This window comes from Tauraco erythrolophus, chromosome 28, assembly GCF_009769465.1.
Source record: "Tauraco erythrolophus isolate bTauEry1 chromosome 28, bTauEry1.pri, whole genome shotgun sequence".
NCBI classification, from domain to species: Eukaryota; Metazoa; Chordata; class Aves; order Musophagiformes; family Musophagidae; genus Tauraco; species Tauraco erythrolophus.
The window spans coordinates 620,181-646,057 of NC_141492.1; the positions used below are offsets into that span (position 1 = coordinate 620,181).

The 25,877-nt window shown below is 45.1% G+C and overlaps 1 protein-coding gene across 4 annotated transcripts in view; it reads right to left on the reverse strand.

Moving 5' to 3' along the window:
- RFX2 (regulatory factor X2) overlaps window positions 1-25,490 on the reverse strand; it is a 28,783-nt gene extending 3,293 nt beyond the window's left edge. Inside the window, exons 1-12 of one of the 4 annotated variants that reach the window (XM_009988049.2) lie at window positions 25,380-25,490; window positions 22,550-22,639; window positions 21,472-21,551; window positions 20,585-20,849; window positions 16,029-16,103; window positions 9,177-9,358; window positions 6,728-6,847; window positions 5,518-5,633; window positions 4,168-4,286; window positions 3,765-3,877; window positions 1,527-1,678; window positions 387-484 (exon numbers count right to left, since the gene is read on the reverse strand). In XM_009988049.2, coding sequence (XP_009986351.2) covers window positions 387-484; window positions 1,527-1,678; window positions 3,765-3,877; window positions 4,168-4,286; window positions 5,518-5,633; window positions 6,728-6,847; window positions 9,177-9,358; window positions 16,029-16,103; window positions 20,585-20,849; window positions 21,472-21,551; window positions 22,550-22,639; window positions 25,380-25,484 — 1,515 coding nt within the window. In that variant the 5' untranslated portion in view covers window positions 25,485-25,490. Of the gene's footprint in view, window positions 1-386; window positions 485-1,526; window positions 1,679-3,764; window positions 3,878-4,167; window positions 4,287-5,517; window positions 5,634-6,727; window positions 6,848-9,176; window positions 9,359-16,028; window positions 16,104-20,584; window positions 20,850-21,471; window positions 21,552-22,549; window positions 22,640-24,089; window positions 24,204-25,379 lie in introns of those variants that run through there. The other 3 variants (XM_086627563.1, XM_086627564.1, XM_009988051.2) reach the window with 3 other exon arrangements.
- Window positions 25,491-25,877: the final 387 nt, after the last annotated feature.

A 25,877-nucleotide genomic window follows, 5' to 3' on the forward strand; every position in this document is an offset into this window, starting at 1 on the left:
TCTTATTCTTATTTTCTTATCCTTATCTTTATTGAGCCTTAGGTTCAATATCTGCAATGCCATTCAGTCCATGTGGTGTTCTGTACTTCCCAGTAGGACAGCTTCATCCCAGTGCAGAGATCTTCCAGAAAGCTTTATGTGCAATCTCAGGACATGCGAATGGCTCAATGGACAGAGAATCATCAGCTTCTGCTACAAAGGAATTGTTCTACCTGTCCTCCCACTCCTTGCTGATTTTGGTTCATAATTATTCATGACACCGTGCTAGTCCGGAGTACACGTGGCCAAACCCCCGCAGCGATTTCAAATCGCTGTGGAAAAATGCAACATGCACACAGAGTCACTCAGCTCATACCCCTGGCCTGCTCCGTGCTCCCTCTGCTTACCTTGGTCTGGACAATCTGGGGGGGAAATTCACTCATGGCGTTCATCAGCCACCCTTCCAAACTCTTGGCGAAATTACGAATCGCCTGTGTGAGTGTGCCTGCAAAGAAGCCTGCAGAGTTAGAAAGGCCGTTCCGTGTCATCTTTGGGCATCACTTTCTGGCTTAGGAGCGCTGTGGAAAGCACAGCCTGTGATCTGGTTAGCTGTGATCTCGATTTAGCATCAAGGAAATCAGCTGGGTCCTGAGATGCACTGACATTTTTCTTATTCTTATTCTTATTCTTATTCTCTAATGTTGTTACTCAAACTTTTCTTATTCTTATTCTTATTCTTATTCTTATTCTTATTCTTATTCTTATTCTTATTCTTATTCTTATCCTTATTCTTATCCTTATTCCTATCCTTATTCTTACTCTTTTTTTCTTATTCTTTCTTATCCTTTTCTTATTTGTGGTCCTTCTGAGCATTTTCCAAATGTTGAAACATGCTCTTTAAAGACACACATGTGCCCCAGCAGGCAGACTGACAACAGCAGCTCAGAGGGACGTGGCTTTCCAGTACTGCTCAACCCAGCCTAGGGCTGAGTTGAGGCCTTGGGGAGACTGACACACACACTTCATCGAGGAGCTGAGTCAGAGAGAAAACCCTCGACATCCCATCACTAATCTCCCAAATGAAAGTTGACTCCAAATTTCCAGGAGGTGCAGTAGGAGACAGGATGGTCCTATGTCAACAAAGATAATGACCTCCAGGGAAATCTCTCACAAGGATCAGCCATGCTTACTCGTGCATTAAGCCTATGCTTTTACCTTGACTCCTGGCCAAACTCAGGAGATGTGATACGCAATAAATCCAATTTTTAAAAGCATGGGAATTTTCAGGGGCCACAAAATACTGTCGACACAGAGTAATGCTGCAGGAGGAATATTGCTGTTGCCATAATGTTTTAGCTTGTATTCAAAACAAAAACCTCTAAATCATCTTTTACAATGGGAATCTCTGTGGCAAGTGGTAGCCAGACAGTGTGAGTCACGGATCGCTGTTTGCCAGACACAACATCCCGTGACTCAGCTCAGCGAGGAGCAAGAGCTGAGCAGGAGTCGGAACCTCTCATGTCCTGACTGTGACGCAGGATACTCACTGGGCACCGGTCTGAGCACGTCTGGGATGAGAATCTCCACCAGAGCCTGGTACAAGATGTGGTCACAGCTCCTCATCCACTTGAGGATGGGTTCGTATTTGCACAGAGTGATCAGCTTATCTTTCGGGAGGGTCCCTTCGTGTTCTTCTTCACTGCGGGGGGAGGAGGAGGAGGGAGGCAGCGTTAGCAAGAGGTTTGCGTTCGATGCATTCACTCTTCCTCTCAATTCCTAACTCCAGTTTTGAGCAGAAAAAAGCAATTCCAGTTTCTTTCAAAAGGAAGTGTCTGATCGTTTGTCCGACTCTGCCAGCCCCTCTCCGCCCGCGGGTCAGAGCTCTGACCACGATTTTCCCTCCAGTCTGCATCTCCCCGTGCTTGGCCTTCGCTTCTTCCCTCTTCAGCCTCGGTTGCCTTCCACACGCTCGTGTTCAGGTGTGCCTGGCAACTGGGCTTCAGCACAGTCGATTCAGCCCGCAAAGGCGCAGCTGGCTCCTCCTTACAGACCCGGGCATTCCCAAAACCTGCACACCTCTCTCCTCTGCTCTAAACCCCTCAGCTGTAGCAGTGGGGACAAAATGTTTGCAACCAGTGTTTACTGAGCAGAGTAGCCAGTACTGACAGATCCTACACATGGTTCTGAGGTGTATTGCACCTTCAAATGCTGAATGTTTGCAGAAGGAAAAAGATCTGGTGTTCTGATGAGAACAGAGCATGTTGTCTCTAACTGAATGAGGTCAATGAAGCTCGATTTTCATTAATGAAGCATTATTTTCACTTTACAGATGTGTGGAAACTTTTTCTGCATGATTAAGGCATAAGATATTTGGTTAAACAGCAAGCAGAGAAAAACGAAGCCTTAATGCACTGCCAGAGCCTCAAAGCAGAGCTACCAAGACATTACGCTGGGAACTGGGAATTTGCAAACGACTTTCCCCATGCGTTACATCAAAACCATTAAAGCCACACTTGGACATACTATGAAGAGGTACTTATAGCCTCTGCCTGAGCAGTTTTAGTAAATGAACTCCACAGGCATATTCCTAGTACACTCACATGGAGAAACTGGCCATCAAGTACCTAAACTTTCTGCTAAGTGGAACTGTATTCTGCATTTTATCATGCTTTCAAACAGTTTGCCACTTTCATGATATTTTGGTTTTATGTTTCTCTATATATAAAGCAGGGGGAAGGAGTGCTTTATTTACCTATCTTGATTATTAGCAGTGGTATGGAGAAGTACTAGAGCACACAGCCTTAGCAAGATACACTAGTTCAGACAGAGCCCTGCAGAAACGCTGCCTCCAGCATCCAAGGGAGCCCATTTGTACCCAGCACAGCTCTTTCCATGGTGTTGCAAGATACTATGGAGCCATACCTTTAAGCAAAAGAGATTTTGGAATAATCAAACACAACTACAGTGATTCTTTGTGGGAATATATCCATTGGGTAATATCTACTGAGGAGAACAGGGCCATATTCTACAGCTTATTATGGGGTATTTGCTTATTACTCAAACTTTTATCATTTTTCTTCTGAATATAAAACATCCATATTGGAAGTAGTTATATTATCAGTAGAAGTGGACAATACAGACTTTTAATATAAATTTTAAGAAGGAACCTTCACCTTTTCAATTTTCTCTATTTTCACTTATTTCCATTCTCCTGTCTCTTGGCAGCAGACTACCAACCCATAAAGGATGAGGAAAAGGCAGTAACAACGACCCAGGCAGGAGTACAAAGATGAGAGTAGCTTCGTTTGCCATGAGCTGACTCAAAACAGAAGGCACTCAAAGATCTGGACAGCCACCCAAAGATGTGAGTCAGTCTGGATGCTTCTAAAACCTCAAAGTCTGAGATGTCACTTAAGGCAGATACCTAATGACACGGAATGGCTACTGTCTGCTGACCATTTACGAAAGCAGCATCCCGTTCTCATCCATCCAAACACTCTCTGCCTTTTGGATTAGCACTTGTTACAGGAGGCCTAAGGCACGTAGATGTACATCATCAGAGCAGATGCCTTCCTCTGAGGTCTGAACTTTGTGTGGTCATTGCAATATTAAACACTTCTGACACTCTTTGTAACGATTCTGCAGGGAATTAAATACTTCCAAGTCCTACAAAGCACTCAAAACGCCTAATGAAGCTGAAAATGCTTTATGCATTTTTAAAAGATAAGATAAAATAACCACCAAAAAATGGAGCGTTCCGAAATAACGAAAGCACAGCGATGTACCTGGACGGCAGGGCAGTAGAGCCATCACTAGAGGGTGTTTTAGGACTCCAGAAGGATTGCCACAGTTTCTCAATATAATGAAACTGAAGATTCATTACAACATCCAAAGTTGCCTAACAACAAAGAACACAACTCATTAGCTGCTCTGCTAGCGTCTCGTCACACAGTGTAAGCATAAATTTCATGTCCTGCCATTTAGATTAAATAACTTACAAGAAAAATAACAGAAAAGGCGTTGTTTTAATAATCGACATAACATGAAACAGGTCACACAATGAATAAATAACATATAGTGCAGTATTTGAGTTGTAATTCCTAGCAAATCATTTCCTATTGTATTCTAGCACCTGAATTATGTCCCACATCAATTAATAAATCAATTTCAAATATTCAAAATAATCACCTCGCAGTGTCGCCTGTAAAGGAGCTGCAGCGTTTTCACATCATTCATGGTGACCCCTTCTTGTAAGAGGACGTTACCTAGATCAGGGGCTGGGAACTCAGGAAAGATGTGGGTTACATCTAGGGGGAAAAAAAAAAAAAAGATTGAGAAAGATGGTGAGAATTAGGAGCACGCCGTTGTATGGGAGCACGAGGTGCTGCCGTCACTGCTGGCTATCCTTCCTGTGTCAACTGGGGATGAAACAGGAGAAATGAGACTAGAATCTAGTATTTCCCCACTTCATGGTGTTACACTGGACAAAAAGTGAACAACCACAGACCATTTATTCAGCGTGGAAAGGAAAATGTTTTCTTTCTCTCTGTATTAAAAGAAACAGGAATATATTGTCCTCATCTACTGCGCTTCCCATCAGATTTTCTCTGAACCCTGAAAAATGTCTCTCTGGTATTTTAAGAATACAATGGAAATATAATTGGGCAGCAGATATATCAGGAGCAATTTTATTTTAGAGAAGGCTCAGAGCTGGCTGGGATTTGGTATCTCTGCTTGAATGATGGAGACACATAGATCCAAGACCAGCAAAGCCAGAGAGCTTGTCTCACAAGGAGAAGGTCCGTACGGACCGTCTGCAGCCGGATACGTATGGCAGCCTTTGCAACGAAGAAAACTGCTCTTCTCCTTCCGCTGCCTGTCTTAGCAAGGCTCTTCCGGACCTCCACTCCCTCCATTCAATTTGGATAAAACCACCTGGATTAAAAACGTGCCAAGAGGGAATCAACAGACCTGATGGCACAAGGGAAAAGGCTTCCTGTGGGCACGGGAGTCAGCAAATAAACTTTGTGAGTGCGACATTACGAGAGCTTATTAGAATATATATTCTATATATATGCACACTGTTTATATAGTGTATATAAATATATATGATATTTGATATATGCATTACAAGACCTTATTCAACTATATATTAGAATCATAGAATCATAGAATGGTTAGGGCTGGAAGGGACCTTCAAAGGTCATCTAGTCCAACCCCCCTGCAAGGAACAGGGATATCTCCAACTAGATCAGGTTGCTCAGGGCCTCATCCAACCTGGCCTTGAATGTCTCCAGGGATGGAGCATCCACCACCTCTCTGGGCAACCTATATTCTATATATATGCACACTATGTATATTATGTATACACAATATATATATAGTATGTGTGTGTATATAAAATATACAATACTGCAGGTTTATTAGAAAAACAAACAAATGAAGAACAGCAGGGGCTTGCTGGACAAGGCACTTCCTTCTCCTTCAAGCTACAAGCCTGGAAGTGAGATATCAGACACATGAAAGCAGTCTCCTCACCTATGAATTGCTGATGATGTTGACTTTGAGCAGCAACAGATTGCTCCGGTGTAGCGTGCAGGTTACTATTGGACCCGCTCTCTGCCATGCCATCCATCTTCTGTGCTGGTCTATACCTAAATTTAGAGTGTGGCTTGGGATTTACACAGGCACGAGCAAACCCGTAGATGTTATTTACAACACAGTCATGCAGACTTTCGAGTTCATCATGTAATACGTGAGGTTACATTCAAGGCCAGCATTTTGAGGGATGATCTTTTATATCACCTACTTAACTGGAGGGGGAATATGAGAATCTCCTTTTCAAAAGCACTCCTCAAGACAGAATTAAAGGGGTTAAGATGTTTGGCCAAGGTGACACCAAAAAAAAACACAAAATGAGAAGTAGAGCTGGAGTGGGTGCCAGAGTGCAGACTCTCAGTCTCGGGAGCCAACTTTTGCACTTACTTTCTGTTTGGGAGCTGAAGAAATAAATTCTTCTGCTCTTTCTTGACTCCAGCAAGAACCAGAAGTGTCCGTGCTTCCAGGAGACAATTCCAAATTCCTTTGCACATTGTTTTTTATATCCAAAATGACTCAGACACAAGACTAATCACAGCGCTATTTAATTTGCACTGCTGCACAAAAAAAATACCCCAACAAAAATCAAAACCCACTCAAGCACAACACAAGCCTCCAAGTCCTCTACACTGACTTGGCACAAGGAACTCCACAGCCGAGGTCCTAAAACGGTTTGGTCAGAGGGAGGCAGTGAGAGGTGGCACACACTGTGGCATTCTCTGTAGCAGCGGCTGAACCAAGCTGCTGGCAAACAGGATTGGCACATCGATGCCGTTTCATACAATCATAGAATGGTTTGAGTTGGGAGGGACCTTTAAAGGTCATCTAGTTCAATGCCTAGCAACGAGCAGGGACATCTTCAACTAGACCAGGGTGCTCAGAGCCCTATCCAACCTGACCTTGAATGTTTCCAGGGATGGGGCATCTACCAGAATTGGTTTTGGACCCTTCCACTACTCAGAGCAGCCAATGACTTGCAGCCCCCTCTTCCACAGCTCAGCTCTGGCACTTCAATGACACTTGTGTTAGAACTGTCCCAACACACTCCCTTTGCTCCCAAGTCAAGCCAAGTCCCAAGATGGGGTCTGCAGCTTTCTTTGGGAAAGGACCCCTGCCCCGCCAGCGAGCTCCAAGAGCTGGGAGCACCTACCTTTGCTTCTGGTGGATGGGCTGCTGCCTCATGGCCATGTACTGTGTGTCCTCCTGCAAGCGGTTCAGCGGAGACTCTGGTTTTAGACGGATCCCATAATAATGGTATTTGGAGTTTCCCCTGGAAGCATCAGTGTTGAAATGGCTGAGTGTAAATTAGCCAATGGAAGGGACATCGGAGCCCTGCAACTTGCTCTTAGGCCTGTTTTGACACTGCGAGCTCCTTCTTACAGCACACATCAGCTTGCTGCCAAGCACTGCTTGCATGGCTGAACTAATCAACTAATGAACTAATGAACTAATGAACGCCATCATCCCCTATAAAATTTAAAACTTCATGTCACAAAGTTCAGTGACATCCACATTTAAAACCCGGCGAGGTTTGTTCCAAGTAACCCATGGTAACTGGAGAAGAGACAAGTGTTACGACACAAAGTGTTATTAAACAGAATGACAGAAAGACCTCAGGGGACACTGTGCTATTTGATTAGGGTTTAAGGATTTGTTCTTTCCATAAAAACAAACTTCCATCTTTATCTAGACTTGGATGAAACAAGCCTGACTGAACAGTCAACTATGATAAGAAAAACGTCGTTCTGTTGCCAGCATTTTCACAGCAACGGCGACAGGCTTTGATGTGGCTTTGCTCTTGGAGTCCCTCGTTTTTGTAGTTTTGTAAAAAATGAAAGTTGGTTGCAAGCAAAAGAGACTGTCCTTCTTTTTGCTGGTCGGTAAAGCTGCTGTGGTGGTCCTTAGGAGAATATCTTTCCATCACATCAGAAAGATGTGTCAGTTAAAGTTTTTCCACCAAACTGGAATTTTTCAGTCCCCAAGCGCCTGCTTTTGGGAGCGAGAAGGACAATTATGCAGCCATGGATACATGACGACGGCATGTCCAACTTGGCTTTAGCCAGTTTGTCACTAACAACGGCTGAGCTGAGTCCTCAGTGGGAGAGGAGACCGAGCCACAAGAGCTGCAGCCAGGTTTCCAGGGCCTTCACTGGGGATGCTTACAATTAATTTGCTGTGTCACTACGGCAGGGTCTGAAGGCACCTTAAATCCAATGATGCTTCCCATTGGAAAATTACATAGAGAAATTTAAGAGAGGAATATTTGTCAAAGAATTAACTCTTTCTTCCTTGTTGGGGGCATTTTCTCTTTTCTAGAGGACGGTTGAGTGGTTCAGCCTTTGTCCCTGTACCGAAGCGCTTTACACGCCCCACGTGCTCAGACATGAACTACGCTTCAGCCACGTCTTACACCATTTTAAGTGCCTGCAAATTAAATAACAGCTGCATTTCTAGCCTAAATGAATGAATAAGAAAATGATGGTGCACAGCTAGTTCCATATTTATTGAGGTTTTCTGTGTCCTTCTCAGTCTGCACGTTTGTAATTTTAAGTGGGTTTTTCGCTTGTTTGTTTTTATTTTAATCCTTGGTAGGATTAAAGAATTTCTCTCCTCTAAAGAAATTATGTCAGAGCTCTTGCACTTGAACCAATCTACAAAAATCCAAACTCTCCCCTGCTCTTCCCATGACTGTTGCCTCCACATTCCAGCTGTGGAATGCCCTGCACACATCTGGTTTTGTTGTTTAGAAGCCCATATATCTAAGCTTGAATTTTATTTTAAAATCTTACACAATCAGAGCAATCAGTGTTTCTCTAGTGTGTTAGCTACTTTTTTTTTGAAATTAGAAGCTAGGGCAAAATGTAAACTCAGCTGTGCAAGCTGTGCAGATACTTTGGATGCTCCCTTGAAGGACACACATGTAATTACAGCAAGTATATTTTCTCATGTTACACTTCTGTTGTAGCATCATATGGATCTTTGATGTTTTAAAAGGAAAAATTCTGTCACAAGATTCAGCCTGCTGCTTTGGGAATTTAAGAACGAAGCCATTTACATCTGTACAGCTTGTCTTCATCAAAGATGTAGGCACAGGTTCTGTTCTCATCCGTGATGGAGGAACTTTACTGGACCCAAAGGGAAAAACCATTTCACTGCCCTAGAATTTTGGGCTGTTCAGCTGATGGCAGCAATCGTGAAGACAAGTTCCTTCACCTTTTTGAGATAGTAATGGAAGAAGAAGCCGAGGTTCAAATAAAATATTCTTAGACTCCTTAGGAAATGAACTTAGATCAAATTGCACTGCGTGGCTGGACAAGGCACTGTCACCAGAGACCTGGAGCGTGTCTGAAATCAACGTATTGCCAAGCTGCTCGCACCGCCGGCTCACGGTGAGAACGCAGCTCTGCCTCCCAGCACACGGAAATTACTTCTGTGCCTCAGAACAGCGACTTCCTTTTGCCACAGGATCACTGTTGGTTTTTTCTGCAGATTTCAGAAGAAAGACCAGTGCCTGAGAAAGGATGCTCGGTAGGTTCTCAGCATGCGTGAGAGAAGTTGTAGGAGGGATTTTTTTAACTGAAATAGAGATTAACACCAACCTGGTTCCCAGGCGGCGAGTCCTCAGCCCCATGAACACCGAACGGATCAGTTTTCCAAAGGAAGCAGCGTTCACTGGATCCAGCTTGTGCTCCTGGCAGTGCCGCAGGTAATGGTTGTAGAGAGAGCTCCTGGGAAGGCTGACGCCTTCCGCCGTCTCGTAGTTGTCCAACAACCACTGGAGCTTCATGTATGGAAAACACAAATAAATAAAGAACACATGAAAGTCTAAAGAGGGCTGGAACGGGCTGCGTCAAACAGTGCCAACGCTTAAATGTCAGGAGAGCCCTTCTGACACTAAGAGTTCACGAGAACTTGATGCTGGGTAGTTAATTTATGTAAGTTAATTTATATAACTTATGCCGGTTGCAATTTTATAAAAGTAAAAGGACCCTCAGCTCAAAGCTAATAACCAAAAAAAAAAATGCTGTCAGATTTTGCAAAAGCATCAAAACATATTCCGCCTGCTATCTCAGTGTCCACCTTGGATACGGATCAGTTCCTGCAGAGCCAAAATAAAGCTGTAAGAACCCATGTTTTCCAAGAATAAAGATGTCAAGTTACTGCCTAGGAGGAATGAATTTTAGGGGAACCAAATATGCTGCAAAGTCTTTATTAATTTGAAGATTGGCATGTCTGCAACTGTTCCTTCAACAATAAAATTAACAGTTACCAAAGCAACGTTAAAAATCTATTTTTCAAAATGTACTTGTCTGAACTGCTTCTGACATTTCTGTTGATCAAAGTTTGCAATTAATACAAATTATTTATACCCAGCCAGTCTGAAAGGGCAGGCCCAGCACACAATGTCAGCACAGGAATTAAAAGACAAGAAGACAAAAACCCCAATCTCCTTTAATTGGCTAAATGACTTCAGCATCAATAAAATAAGTGCTATATTAAATGAATTTTTGAAGGAACTAGACCTACAAATGGTCTAAAATCAATAGCTTTGGTAAGAGCACTTCCATTGTTGTTAGAGACATTCAAGATTAACATTTTCAAGGCTTCCCTCTCCATCCAGACCTCCATCCCTGCACGTGCAGGAGGCACAGCTCCACCAAAAGCAGCCAAATTCGCACCACATCAGTGGCAAAACAGACTCCGGTTACGAATGCCAAAATATTGGCCACATCATGTCCCTACCACAAACAGTTCAACCACATGTTGTAATTAAGCACAAACTTAATCTAGAAGTCAGTGGGATTTAACCGTGTAACGGTGCACACGGATGCACACGTTGGCCTGTGCTTAAGTCCTCTCCACTTGTACTCCAGTATTTGCCTCTTTTCTATCATTTTTTTCTTGGTGAAACTTGGGGGTCCCAAGAACTCTGTGAAAGTAGAACCTGAAATGTGCAATGACATCTCTGACCCTTCACTCCATTGAGTTATTTTCAATTTATGTATTTCACATCCAACTTGGCTCCCACATAAAGGCTCTCCAGCACCTAGGAACGTATGTTCTGTGGTTATCATCACATATCCAAATTTAAACTTCTGCTACATAAAATGAGCTGAATCCAAAGCTGTACAGCTGAAACTATTTCATTCATTACTTGGGTTTGATCCAAAGCAACCACAAGTTCAAATGACTGGATCCATCAGTTTTGGCGGCCTTTGGAGCAGACCAGGGGATGCCACGGCTGGAAGAAGTAAAACCTCTTGGCCTTTTTCCCCTCTGTCCTGCTTTTCACAGAGCTGCTTGTCACCTTCCCACCTTCCTCCAGTTACACATCACCTAAGACACTCTTTGATGTGTTCTTCCACAGACAAAGATCTTCCTGGCCTCCAAACCCTACAGCCCAAAGGGGTGGCATTTGCTAACGATCCACGTGCCTTTGTGCTCTCATCTGCAGGGAGACATCCCTTGGAGCCCCAAAAAGCCTTTCTGTAGCCCTGAGCCTCCCCCACCCATTGAGTGGTCTCTAACAAAAGTGGACCCTGGTGGTTTTGACATACAGGACCAGCAGGAGCAGTAGTCCACACCTGTGCTAATTTTGGCCCATCCCCTGTATTTAAAAGATTAATAATTAAAAAGGTTCTTTTTTTTTTAATTTAACCATTAATTTTATTTATCCCATGAATGTGGATCAGCTATTTATTTTCTAAACCTGTTCTAATTCCAAGCCTTAAAAAAAAAAAAAGTTGCATGTTACTATGGAAAATTCAGATATTGGTAAAACCCTCTCATTTAAGTTTGATCCTGAACATTTTTAGTCTAATCCAATATTTCTAGAATATTCCCTCCATCTTCCAGCCTTCATTTTCTTCAAGTCTCTTTTTATATTCCTTTAGACATGACAGAGTTTCACAATATGAACTCCCACTATTGAATTGGAAATCTATTACGAAACACACACGAGAGCTTAAAAAAGAAACTGGTCAGAATAGAAATAATTTTCAAAACGTGATTTTTTTTCTTCCTGCATTAGTAATGACAGACTGGGCACTTAAAATGAGAACCTTAAAGATTCCTTCCATTTGTATCCCTTATTCTGTTCACTTTTTCAATTTTGCTCATTTGTGGCAACGACAAGACATTCTACAGTTTCATTTCTGTTTATACTGCAATCAGGTTCCAATAAAATCACCGCGCAGCCGTATGCTGCTTTGTTTGTTATATAGGGGAATGTATCAATTTCATTTCTACTTTACTTCTATTAACTGTTCATTTTGATTTAAAAAAAAAATATCTTCAGCAAAAACATCGTCCTTGTTTGATTCAAGGATGGGTCTTTAAGGATGGAAAAAGCGATACATGGGACAGCCTGAGAAAAGAAAAAAACATTTTTTTTCTGAAGGTCCAGGTTTGAAGAGGTTTTCTTATGGGCACTTCCATGAAAAAGAAACCAATGAAGACAGAGATTTGTGGTTCATATTTAAGGTGTTTTTCTCTGAGACTGAGAGGAGCAGGTTCCTAAGTCCCTGCTCAGGCCAGCTCCAAGCTAGGACGGACCCTGGACCACCCGCGTGCTTGCCCAGCATCCCAAGCTCTGTGATGGGGAGAAACTCCTCGCACCAGGAGTTCCCTGCTTAAACTCCACTGATCTTTTGCAATTAAGCTTTCATCAAAACCTACATATTTTCTTGAAAAGTCTCTTTTCTAGAACAAGTGCCTGACCACTCTGGTCCTTTGCACAGTTTAGCCCTGAGCCATCCATGTGCATTAGCGCAAGCTCCGGCATCGCCCGCCTTTCTCCACCGAGCAGGAGATTCGTCCTTCATTAGGTCATCCCATTCCTCCTCCGGCCAAGGGAGAGCTATTCCCTTTAACAGTTTTCCTACTTCTCTGCTCAGTCTCATTTTAGGCATTTCCACCTAAACACCATTTGGGGGGGAAGATCTTTTCCTGAGGGGAAAAACTCCATCAGCACCTGCCTAAGAACCATTCTCCCACAGGGAAGAAGTGCAATGGTTTTTGGGGGGTTTATTTTGAGTTTTTTGGGTTTTTTTTTGTTTTACAGGCAGCGAAGGAAAAACACATTTTCCCCTACTCCTATGAGTACTACAGGTATTTAGGAGCTGCAGGGCCTCAGGCAGGTTATAGCATCGACCACCTCCTTACGTGCCTGGCGTTAGGCACTCGTGTACAAAACTTGTAGTCATTTTTCTCCAATTTCTTTGCATCATCTGCAAGCTCCTAATTGGCAAAGAAGTAATTCTCTGACCCAGCGACTCTGGAGTACGCTGGGAGCAGAGCTTCTTCAGTAGCAGTAACAGATTGACACGATTTCATTAGAAACTTCATATGTCACTGAAGGATTAACGTTAGCTTAGGCTTCCAGATCTGATATTTCGAGTGCACTTAAATAACCTCTCAGACAGTTTTTGAAGCTAAATTAAGTTATCAAGTGTGGCTCCATTTCACATTGACTTTGTTTAAACAGCATTATGTAAAGAATTCCCTCTTGACTGAGATACCTTTAGTTTTCCTTTTTTATAAAAAAAAAAAACACCACAAAGATTTCTGGTGTGAAACATCTGCTGATGGCAACAAAACAAACCATTATGCCAAGAATTTACAGATTCGCAAAATTTGACCTTTAAAATGAGGGACAGACACTTAAGGTTATTCATTAATAACTCTGCAACCTCAAGATTAAAATAAATTAGGCCACAACTAACAGTGCAATTAGCATTATCTCACTACTTCCTCTTTTGTCCAGCTTTTGTATTTTGCTTTCAACCTTGACAAATCAGTCACTTGATGCTTCATTTTCTGGTTCTCGTGCTAAAGCCCGACAGTATGGCGTCAGTCACACCAGCGTTTGGGATAGGTTATCCTCAGTCTGTGTCTTCATTTTGTTTTTTGAACACAAAGAGGTGGGAACTGAAACACCCGACAGCAGAAACCTTTGTAACAGCCCGTGCCAGGGAAGCCGTGCAGAGAGGTTCAGCGCTGCCCCCGCATCGGGCTGTCCCCATACACCGCGCTGGGAGCAGCCTCTGGCAGTCTCCAGGTGGGAGATGCCCCATCCCTGGAAATGTTCAAGGTCAGGTTGGACGGGGCTCTGTGCAACCTCATCTAGTTGAAGATGTCCCTGCTCACTGCAGGGGGATTGGACTAGATGACCTTTAAAAGTCCCTTCCCACTCAAACCATTTGATGATGATTCTATGATTCCAGTCCAGCCTCCTACTCAAATCAGGGCTCACTTCCAAGGGGGATCAGGTCCCTCAGCCCAGTTGAATGGCTTGTTCAGGTGAGTCCTGAGAATCTCCCCAGGCAGAGGCTGCGCAGCCTCCCCGGGCAAAGGCCCTGACCTCCCTCCAGTTCTGGGAAGAGATTGCCTGCTCTGGCTCTGCGAGGCGCTGCACTGCACTGGTCGCACCATCGCCTCCTCCTTGTTCCCACGGCCGCAGATATTGCTCCATGCTCCGGGAGGGCAGAGCAAGGACACTGGAGGTTCACAGGGCCCCACAAGCTTCCTTGGCAGAGGGAATTACCCACCCCAGCCCTGGAGCTGCCCAGGGCAGCACGTTGCTTGTGCCTGAACCGATATCTTCAGCAGGGATGAGCAGAGAGCTGATGTGTACACACATGCTCAGGAAGCAGTTTGTTTGCGTTAGAATTTGTAAGAGAATTTAAGTCTTATGCCAAGCCATGAACCGTGACCTGAGAAGAGAGTCATTAAATTCTTTACTTCTACCCTGCAAGACAAGGATGGAGATCTGATCAGAGGCTGGATTGGGCCCCAATGCCATCCTGTGCAGCCTGCGGTCAGCTGAAATCTCTTTTCTGTCTTCATTTTCTTTCCTCCACCCTTTTCCTGCTTCTTTTCAAACCTCCTTCAATACCACACCACAACTCACCCCGTTCTGATCTGCTCTGTCCCTTTCTGCCCTGGGACGAACAAGAAAAATTCGGCAGAGCAGTGTTATCCTCAGACAAATCTGCACAGCGCCCGGGGCACAGCACGGGGCTGTGAGCCCAGCCACGGCCTGGGACAGGACGGATGCACAGACGTGCTCAGACCAGGAGCTACCAGCCTGATTCTGCAGGTTTGCATTTTCCCAACTACAACCAGGAACCTTCAATTTCTGGAAGCTGAAATAAGGATCGAGCTCATCCATGAGTCCTGGGTTGGAGTTCGGCATCAGCTTAAGAGAACCAGACGGTTAGATTGAATGTTCCTTTCACAGTTCAGCCTGGAGAAAGAGAAGGCTCCGGGGTGATCTTATTGCAGCCTCCCAGTACCTAAAGGGGCTACAGGAAAGCTGGAGAGGGGCTTTTTACAAGGGCATGTAGTGACAGGACAAGGGGCAATGGCTTTAAATTGATTTAGATTGGATATAAGGAAGAACTTTTTCACTCAGAGGGTGCTGAGGCACTGGCACAGGTTGCCCAGAGAAGTTGTGGCTGCCCCATCCCTGGCAGTGTTCCAGGCCAGGTTAGATGAGACTTTGGGCAACCTGGTGTAGTGGAAGGTGTCCCTGCCCATGGCAGGGGGGTTGGAACTGGATGGTCTTTGAGGTCCCTTCCAACCCAAACCTTTCCATGATTCTATGATTCTCAGCCTATTTCTCTAGGGTGAAGAGGGCAAAGCTTTTTTTTTGCAGGACCTAAGAATGACAACAGATCCGCCCCCAAACACAACGCAAAATGAAATCTGTTAGAATAAAGAAGCGCCGCTTTGTGCACTGTGATTTATCAGTGCAGAACGTGCTCCAGCCTAATACAAAACCCAGTGAAGCCAAGGCAGGTCCCATGACTTCAACAGGACTGGGATTAGACCCTTCAAATCTCACACAAGCACGTGCTCACTGTTAAGCAGTAGTGCAGGGAGCCATAAACCACGATGCAGAAGGGCCGGTAGGACAGTGGGAACTTCATACAAAGCAGGAAAATTGTTGGCATAGTGAGAAGAGAGAGGGCTAGCAAACGGGTTTAGCACAGCATTGTAACAGGAACGTCTCCCTGCGGCACAGAGGCAGTGAAGGCATTCCCAGGAGCCGGCTTTGCTCCGCACTGCCTAAGGGATATCTGCCACGATTCACACCAAATTAGTGCTGTAGAATTGCAAGCTATTTTCCAGCCATCTTTCAACTTCAGCGAAAGGCAAAAACTTCCTCAAATGTGTTTATCTAATTGCCAGCAATTTCCATTGCAAGGCAGATGAAATAAATAACCACGAGGTTGAGGCAGTTAACAGAATCCAGAGCAGCTTGTAAACAAACGTTAACATGGTGGCACTTTTTGCAGGTTCTTGTTCCTTAGGAACGGGCTTCTTTGGGCAGCACAGCTGAATCCCAGGCTGCTTTGAGTGGCTCGTGCTGTTGAACACACCAAAGGGCTACAAATAATGCTCCTACCAAAGCAGGAAAAAGGTTGTAAATTCTGGTTGTAACTTACATGGCTGTTGAGCAAACTGCTTTTGTGTGATGTAATCCCTTCATTTTTTTGTAGGTTTTCAATCGCCATTTCAAGCTAAAGAAAATGTGCGCAGGGACAAAAAAAAAAAAAAAAAGGAAAAAAGAAAAAGAAAGGAAATGAGATAGTTAGCAACAGCCAGGATTATTATTTCTTTATTAATATTTGAATGATTAATGTTTTCTGTCAACAAGCTTGTGAAAAGGAGGCAAACAGATGAGGCACAGCCCTTACGGGACGAAGCGGCAGAGCCGTTATGGTGGGGCATGCAAACCAACAACGCAGCAAGGACCCCGACTGGGATGGAAGAGCGAGACCAGGGGGCTTTTGATCTTCCCCTATAGGCATTACCCACGCACAAAGGAGCTGCAGTTTTCCTTCTCCTTTCCCCTTCATGTCTAGACCAAAACGCCACCAGGCAGATACGCTGCAGCAGGTCACAGCAGATTTGCCACAGAGAAGGTGCATTTTACCCAGGTCTTTCAAGGAAAACTGGAAGTAACGGCGTCGGTGATTAATACTTCTTAACATTTTGACAAAAAAACGAATGGCAAGTAACTAAAACAGGGGCACAAGGAGGGTTAATGCACAGAATGCATAAGCTGGAGAGGATAAGAGCTCTTTGCTACTGAAAGCAACGGCAAAGGGACTGTGAAGGAAGAAGACAGGTTTCATCTAAGTGAGCTTCTTCCCGTGAAGACACATTTGACTGACACATCTTGATGTTACTTGTGCTCATTTCCATGGATCTCAGAGCTTCTGGTGAGGCACTCTGCCCCTGAAGAGCCCCCTTGGTTCCCTCTGTGTAGCTTCTGTTCTACACTCAGCCCAGCTATGGGTGCTGCCTTGTGTCTGGACCCTCTCCTGGACCCTTCTTGTCTTCTCTTGGCTTTAAACTAAAGAGAGGGTAGGTTTAGGTTAGATGTAATGAAGAAATTCTTCACTCTGAGAGTGGTGAGGCACAGGACCAGGTTTCCCAGAGAAGAAGTGGATGCCCCATCCCTGGCAGTGTTCAAGGCCAGGTTGGATGGGGCTTTGAGCAACCTGGTGTAGTGGAGGGTGTCCCTGGCCATGGCAGGGGGGTTGGAACTAGATGATCTCTGAGGTCCCTTACAACCCAAACCATTCTATGATTCTATGATTCTCCTTTCTGCTACTGGGGCTCCCTTGGCAATCTCTGGCAAACTACTTGGCTGGTCCCAGAGCTCTAGTGCTCCTCAGCACAAGCTTTTTGCAAGTGAGGAAGGAAAAAAAAAAAAAACCCAAACCCCCAAAAACCCACCCCACATTAAGGGACTGGCAGGAGCAGAGCCTGCTGATTCTCTCCAGTAGATGTTCTCAAAACCCTGTTATCTGTGACCTGTTAGTGCAGGCAGGACAGGGCAGCACACATCAGCCAGCAAAACTTGCAGTGATCAGCTCTCTAGCATCTGTCCTCACTAAACATGCATGGTCGTGCACTCCTCTGTAGGCAGAAGCATGAAGCATCTGCACAATGATCTGTCGATGGCCTCCTTCACATGCCAACTAGCTCCTGTGCTCCAGTTTGCACTGACTGGTAGCATGGTGAAGATAAAGGTCGAGATAAAACCAGCCATTTACAAAACCAAGCTCTGTCAGAAAGGGGATAGAACAGATCAAATCAGATCTAACTTCTGAAGTAGTTCAACAGCCAAAGACACAGTGTGTGCCATATCCATGTCCGAACGTGATACTCTGTCCAAGCACCTCCAGCACCCATCCCTTGGTTTCCATTCAAAAGTGCCATCACTGTGGCACTTCTCAAGAAGTTATCGCTGAATTCAAAAAAAAGAGTCAGTCTAAGACTATGTGCCAGTGTTGTTTTTTTTCTGAGAAAACTGTCTAGCACACCGTGATGTACCATGAGGAACCGAAGACTGATTGCTGACGCAGCCTTCAGGAAATGAGTCGGTGTTCGAGGGAGACACCATTTCCTTCCTCTGCTCAAGGAGCAGCCCAGTGCCAGTTGAGCAACACCTCTTACGCAAGCGCAGAAACACTGCGGTCCTTCTGCTGCCTTGGCAAGTGTCCCACACAAATGGACACCCTGCATCTGCAGGAAAAAATACTACAGGGGAAAGACTAAAAGCTCTTAAACAGCCCTGCACGAAGGCGAGGAGCCCTGAGGACCCACTTTGAGAGGTCTCAAGGATTTCCTCTCTTAGTATAGCCTAATTTAAATGCAGATTAAGAGTGCTCTATTGGCACGGACCTGGAATGGGACTGCTTCGTGTGTTGTTTCAGCTCATTCGATGGAGCAGAACATCATTATTCCAGCAGATATGGAAGACAGATTTCTTTAAATATTTGAAGATTTTATTTTAGCCTACATACTCTTTACCAAACATCCCTCAACCTCCCGAGGCAGCTCTCAGATCGTTGCTAATTCTGAACCTTGTTCCCAGTCTTCTCTGAAGACACTCTCCTTGTTTTCGAGGTCTCGGTGCCGGCTCTGTCTCAAGCATCCAACACCCTCCAAGCCCTCTTCGCTTCCCCATTCCTTGCAGCTGCCTCTCACGTGGCCAAGCCCTCTCATTGCTGACCCCTTTGATATCCATCCCCGTGGCCTCACACGCCCAAGGCCACAAGCAAACACTACGGCTCCCTTGGCTACATCTGCACCAGCTGTACTTCTCTTCCTCTCCACAAAGCTCTTAATCCTGCCCCAAATCCCTTTTGCCAGGACTACAGCCTCTCCAGCCTCTTTAGCACCAGCCTTTCCTATTCCGTGTTTAAACAAAACATTGCAAAGAAAAATAATGTTCCTGTGCATGGATTTGATGTAGTCATTGCTCTCCAGAAGCCTTCCACTATCTGTCCACCCATTATTATGTGAGATTTAAAGCTCTGCTCGGGGCTCTGCTCTAGCCCCCTCAAACTGAAAAAACTGAAAGCCACACATAGACACATCCCCACCGCCTTCCGTGCACTACTTCACCCTCGTGAGCCCCAGACATTTTGTGTTAAAATACCTTCAGAAAGTTCATTCCTACATGCAACAGAGTGCATTTAGTTCAGATGAATTTTCACAAAGGTCACTTTGTAAATTCGTTTTTTTGCTAAACAGCTTTATCTCACGTGATAGACAGCTACAAACTAAATCTCTTCAAGGGACATTTCTATTGACACATATTCTACTCGAGTTTTTCCATTGTGCCCATCACCATGGAAATTAAAAAAAAAACACAAAAAACCCAAACAAGAGTAATGTGGTGCTTTGCACGATGCAGTCCCACGCAGGTGACAAGATCAGCAGCTACTTCCTTCAAAATAACAAGCTTAAGCAAAAATCAAAAGACGGTCCAACGCTAGTTTTTAACTATAAACAGTTAAAACACACACACACACACACAATTCTCACATAAGAAATGAACCCTGGTTAATCCACCTCAAGCCAAGGGCTTTTCTCTTACTTCTACCTATGGCAGAGCACATTTACTCCAGGAGCAAAGGTAACCTTTCAAGGCACAAAGATTCAAAAAAAGTGAAGTCTGTATTCTAAAACTGCGGGAAAACAAAGTACAACCAACTGCAGGAAGACAAAGTACAACCTAACTGGCCAGATTTTCAAGAGTACTCAGTAGCAAACGGCTCCTGGTTTTCTCCCTGAGTGGTGCTGTTCACACTTCAGAATCTGGCCACATACACTGAATTACACCTACTTCCATAATTATCTTTACATACAAAAGTATAAACACGTGAGCAGAGCTCAGCCCCAGCCCTGCTCACAGCGGCTACTGAGGGCTGGCAGATTCTACCTGCAGAAAGGCTGTTTGGGGTTAATAGTTGCATCCCCCTGAGTCCCACACAGCTGTACAGCTGTGCTTCTAGCAACCTGGCACCTCGACTGACAGTTGGAGGGATATGATTAAAAAAGAAAAAAAATCAGAGCTTTAAAACATTCCTGTTTGATCAGTATTATGCCTAAAATACATTTTTTGTAACATATGGCATGGACAGAATACACAATGGTGTACGACATACACGAAGGCTTTTCAATCACTGTGCGTTTGGCACAATCAGCTTGACATACCTCATGTGCTAATTATCCACTGCGTTAATAATGGATTTTTCAGGTCTCTTCATAATTAAACATATATTTATAAATGTCTTTATTTTGGGTAAGCCAAGCCCCGTGTTCAGATGTTATACTTACTAGAAAATGTAAACATAGACAATTCTTTTGAATTGGAAAGCCAAAACATTTTGCTCAGGGGAAAAAAAAAAAAAAACAACACAAAATCTGAGAATTTTCTCTTATCTGCATGCTGCATAATTTCAGTGATCCACTCAGAAAGTTTGACAAACATCTGCCCACCAGCAAGAGAGACATCCCAAACTCCTGTTGAAAAATATCTGTAGTACACCAGTGTCTATTCTCTCGCTCGTGCTTGCAAGGCACGTTACACAGACATATACACAGTGATAACGACAGAAAGTTTTATTTTCTGAAGGCTTTTCAGTTCCCTCGGAATAATTCCTGGCCCCCGAGCTGCAACATCTGCAGGGCTACATACCGTTGCTGGAGAGGAGCGTGAAGTATGTGACAGAGAATGTCTAGTGTTTTCCATCCCCCCATGAATGAGATAGGCTCCCGAGCCGGAGAGGATCTGACTTCCCCCAATGTCCATGGTGATGCCCACCATGTTGTGAGAGGGAATGGCTGTAGGAGAGGATGCCGCTGTAGTCACCTGAGCTCCACCTCCCTGCGGTTCAAAATAGGACGCTGCGCTGCTGGGGGCGTAAATCTGAGCTTCGGTGTTGTAGGAGTAGGCGGCTCGTCTGTCAAAGGAACGGAAAGGTCAGGAGCTGGGGAGGATCTTGCAGATCTCATCTCACGTACAATGATTTCCGAAATCTGGGCCACCTTTTAAAAAGACTCCACTGTCGGTGAGATTGGCTCCATTGACACTGAACCCCGTCATAGCCCAGGAGTTGCACAGCAGCCATCGTACGCAACCTCGGTGCCAAGGCTGAGGGCATCCCAGTGGGCAGCAGGGCCACCGGCCCCAAAGGGAGAGGGGCCCAGCAGACAGGAGCAAGAGGAAACCTTACAACCCCCCTTGCTTCCTCTAGCAGCTATGCTCTGGTTCCTAAAGCCACTCCACCTCACTACACAATGGGCTGGGCAGGGGAAAATACCGGACCCTTTTATGTAGGGGAGAGCCAGATTCCCCGGAGAACAGTCCCTCCATGAGATCAATGCCTCCTCCAAGGCTGGAGCCTGGCTGAAACTACCCCCGTGCACACAACATAGCATGTGAAACGGTTCCTCCTCTTCCTCCTTTCAACAGCGGGCAGTGCCAGCAGCAGCACTGGAGTGGAAGGAGCATGGCAGGGCTGAAGGGCTCGACCAAGCTGGGAGGGGAACAGGGCTCTGCTACAGCCAACAAGAGACTCTTACATGGTTCCATTGGTATAAACAGCTTCTCCTCCTTCCACATACCGGACCTGGGATGGATATACGTGCTGCACGGATTGTACCTGAAACGAGCATCATAACCCTGAGTTACGGAGGCGTTATTGCCTGGGAACGGCGAGTGAGATTGCATATTACATCCTTCAACAACTTTCAACCTTACCTTGACATTTAGGCTTTCTTTTTAAAAGAAGAAGAAAAAGAAAACCAAACCAAACAAAACACTCACATGCTTAGGAATCCCAAAGGATGTATTTATTTTAAAAGGTCAAATTAAAATAAATAAATAAGTCGTTGCTCCATGACCAGTGGAAAAAATGGAGCTGCGTTTCCCCTGCACACGTGTCTCAGGGCTGGTTCTCCACTGACTAATAAGGGTGAGATCATGCTCAGCCTTTCCTTCAGAGAGGAGGTTGGCAGTGTCCATCTGCACCTCAGCCCCTTTTTCATTGGTCTGGAAGGGACATAGTTGACTTCTGTCAAGTTTTTTTGTTCTGAATCTGAGCAACCAAATAAAAAATTGCCAGAGGAAAAAGTCAAGAGAGTCAGACTCACTGTCCACATGAAGCAGCACCACATACGCCTGGTTTCTTAGGAAACGAGAGCGAAAGGCAAAGTTCAGATCAATAAAAACACTTGCACGGATCTCTGTCACCTGACCTTTCTATGAAGTCACATGCAGTCAGTATATTTTTTTGTGTAATTAAAAAAAAAATCCCAAATGTTTTGCCTCTCAAAAAGTCCTTACAGAGGAGAACAGCTTTTAAACAGCAATTAAAAGCATCCACCAAATCTTCAAATACATGAAAGACAACTGCTACAGTCAAGGTTCTTTCTAAACTTTAAGTATCTTGAGTTTCTCCTGCCATTAAGTCTAAGAGTGGGAGAGAGAGATGGAGGAAGCTGCTCTCACGTTGATCTCCAGCTCTCTAATTGCACACAACTTAATTAAGAGCACGGGTTTTTCTAAGCAGCTATCTGGCACAATTTCAAACGTCGTGTGGGACGTGGGGTCCTGTTGACACGGGGGTCCCTGCATGGCATCTCACCCCGCGGATATTACCTGTTGCGGAACCTGCTGCACTCTGGGAACAGAGATCTGCTGCATCTGCGCTCCTTTGGGAGCGGAGCCTGCTGCTTGGACCAAAACCCTCTGAAAGAAGAAGATACAGTAACATACACTTACTTTCAGTCTGTAACACGGGTGAGTTAGGTATTGTCTCTCAGACTTTCATGGAAACCTTGCCTCCTACTCCAGAGGCAGCAGTACCCCTTACTTAGCGTCCCTGCAGTCCCCATCGTTCCAGTGTAATCTGCACCAGACACCAGCCTGATCTCAGTACCCTGAACTTGGGAAGAGCAGAGAGCTGGATCCACGTTTGCTGACACAGACCATCTTTAAGTCTCCACGCAAGGAAATCACAGCAAACAGTTGATTGATGGGAGGAGCTCAACATGAGGTTCAGTCGCAGCTGAACAAGAACTGCTCCTCACACATTCACATTTTCTTCCCATGGCTGCAAAGTTTCTTCTCTTACGGCTGCTACGCCAAACACGCTCTGCCTCCTGCAACACGCAATCGCGCTCTCCAAGGCACCACAGCCCTTACGGTTTCTACCAGCACCAAAGCTCAGATGGTTCTGCACCTCCTTTCAGTGCCACCAAGGGAACAGAAATGCTTTGTGCTGCCCTGTGGAGGTTGCTCTGAACACTGTCCTCTACCTCTCCATTGACATTTCCACCATTCCCCTGCTCTTTGTGTTACGCTCGGCATTCAGTTTGAGGTTGGACACGCATCTCATGGAGTGCTCAGCACCTTGCAGATCCGGCAAAACGAGCGTGGGGACGTGGTGGATGGAAAGAAACAATTCAGTGAGGCCTGTAGAACAGACCTGGGATACCAGTACGAGAGTAAGAAAGGAAATGTTCAAGCCAAAGATCAATATTGCCTTTTAAACTGATGAGGACCTTCTCCAAGGAGACAGCCAAGGCTTGAGGCTTTCAAAATACCCAGCAGATTGGGTCAACAGAACAAAAAGCTGCAAAACAATCCCACAAGAATCCTAGAAGAGACCTTGACAATTACTGGCTACCTTATGCGTATATATTTATGATTTTTAGCCCTCTGATACCCTCCCAACACGCCCTTTTGTAGCCAGCTAGAAATTCTACTCTAGCAGAATTATAGGAATATGATAATTGCCCAGATCTCTAGTCAGCGTCTCCATCACCGGTCCCCAGGCCGACCTGCAGTAAGTCTGGATCCACTGGAGCTCCTGCAGCTGAGCGAGCGATAAGGACACGCGCACTTCGGCCAGCCATCGCTTAGTCCGTTTTCTCTCCAGAAGAGGCGGTAGCCAGTGCACGATGGGAACATTAAAAGCCCTTTTTCAAGTCAAGCCTTGGCAATGCCACCTACATCAAAGGCTCAGAAAGATCCGTTCCTTTCTCCTACTTTTTACTCCTCCTCTGTCATTGCTTTTACCAAAGGACACACCTCCTCCTTTGGCACAGCTGCCCAGCTCAGCTACTTGTGCAATTTTGTCACTGCCTGTCCAGTTGCTCCTATTACCTTCCAACCAAGAAAATTAATCATCCCCAACCTGTAAGATGACACCATCCTGCTCATACAGCCTTCTCTCACACTGAAAGGTAGACCAGTGATCAACACCACCACAGGCTTCAGCCTCACACCAGTCATGCTGCCAGTAGTTCATTCCTAGTAATTTCTTCGTCCTGCTGGTGTGACAGGAAGGTTCTGGATGCTCCTCCTCTTCAGCAATCTTCCACAATCCTCTGGGTCTTCCTTAATCCATGTAGTTCCACTCAATACCACATGTCATGACGACAGCACCCACAAAGGCTGGACAGGTAATTTCATAATCCAAAGCCGCTGGGTTTTCTAAACTTCTTTAACATGTTGTCACAGTCAAGTTCATACTAAGGACTGACGATCCCTAAGATACTTGACACTATTGATCAGTGGTATCCACATCATTACAATTCAAACGAAAAGAAATCCAGAGAAATCAAAGATGGGAAGGCTGAAAGATGACAGAGAGCTGGTGAGCCATGCACTGAATCACACGATGTGAATGTCCATGTCTCCAGGAAAACCGAATGCTCCTACCACAATTTTTAATTGTTCCTTTTCATCAGCATCCAATGGCAACTACTTCTGCTCACTTGGGAATTGGAGAGAAGGGTGTAGCTAAGTTACACCCACCCATCCTCCTCCAGCTTCCTGCAACAGAAACTTCTTTTGATAGTTCCCCAAAAGGCATAAAAAGGAACCAGTTTCACTTAACCCTTCCCATTTTGCATTAGGTAGTTTTCATTCATCAGCTGAAGCTATCGTTTCTCTCCTATCAGGAGACCTCCCAAGCACATCGTATTCGTGTACACGAAGTAGGAATCCCCCCCTCTTCAATGTACAACATTAAGATCCACCTACCGAAGGAAGAGACCAGCACGTGGCTCCTCCACCCTCTCCCCGCACTAGCGCTCCCTCCACCTCTGCCCTGTTGAGGTCGGTACCCTGTTTGCAGAGATGCCTTTAAGGGCAGTTTCATTTTCTCCTGCTTTTATTGACACATCAAATAACGACAACAGGATATTACACTGCGGCAAACACCAAACTGGCATGAAGTGACTTCTTTGGGTAGCTAAGTTGAAGTCTAAATCCCATGTTTTGAAGCTTGCCTGTTCGCAGGGCTAACACGAAATATCTGTGGCCTTTATCAACACCAAGTCCAGCAACAGTTTCTCCCCACTACCTCAACGAGCTCATTAACGATCCTCTCCCCCGTATAAAACCCTGCCTTAAAATACATCTGCCCATAAAACAGGTCTCTTCTCCATGGAAACGGCATTCCCAGCTGTGCATACGTTACCTGCTGCGACGCTGGCACTGGCTGTACTACCGGAGCCTGGGCTGATGCAGAAGTGTGAAGTGCCACAGAAGCTGCTGGGTCTGATCCACCCTCCGAACTCTGCATGCTCACTGCCAGGGAGAACAGAGGGGAGATCAGGCAGGGAAAGCACAGCCACGCGCCGCAGCAAGCGCCCCAGGATCCCGCATCCAACTGGAACAAAATCCCAGTGGAAGATCGAGGGGAAGTGCTAGGAAGGAAGGTAGGTACCTTCCTACAACGAGGACTCTTTTTAGTCTTGGAGCTAATTTTAATACAGTATTATATTAAGAAAAAAGAAAGTTGCACAATTGTTCCACAGAAAGGAGAGGGAAGGAACAGAAAATGCACTTCTAAATATAACCGAAAAGTAGTGTTGGAAAATTATTGTGTCATAGTGAGGATAACTTCGGATCTGGAAGAGTAAGAGCATATTTTAAAAATCATTTTTCTTCCCCTCTGCCTTATCATGTTTAACTA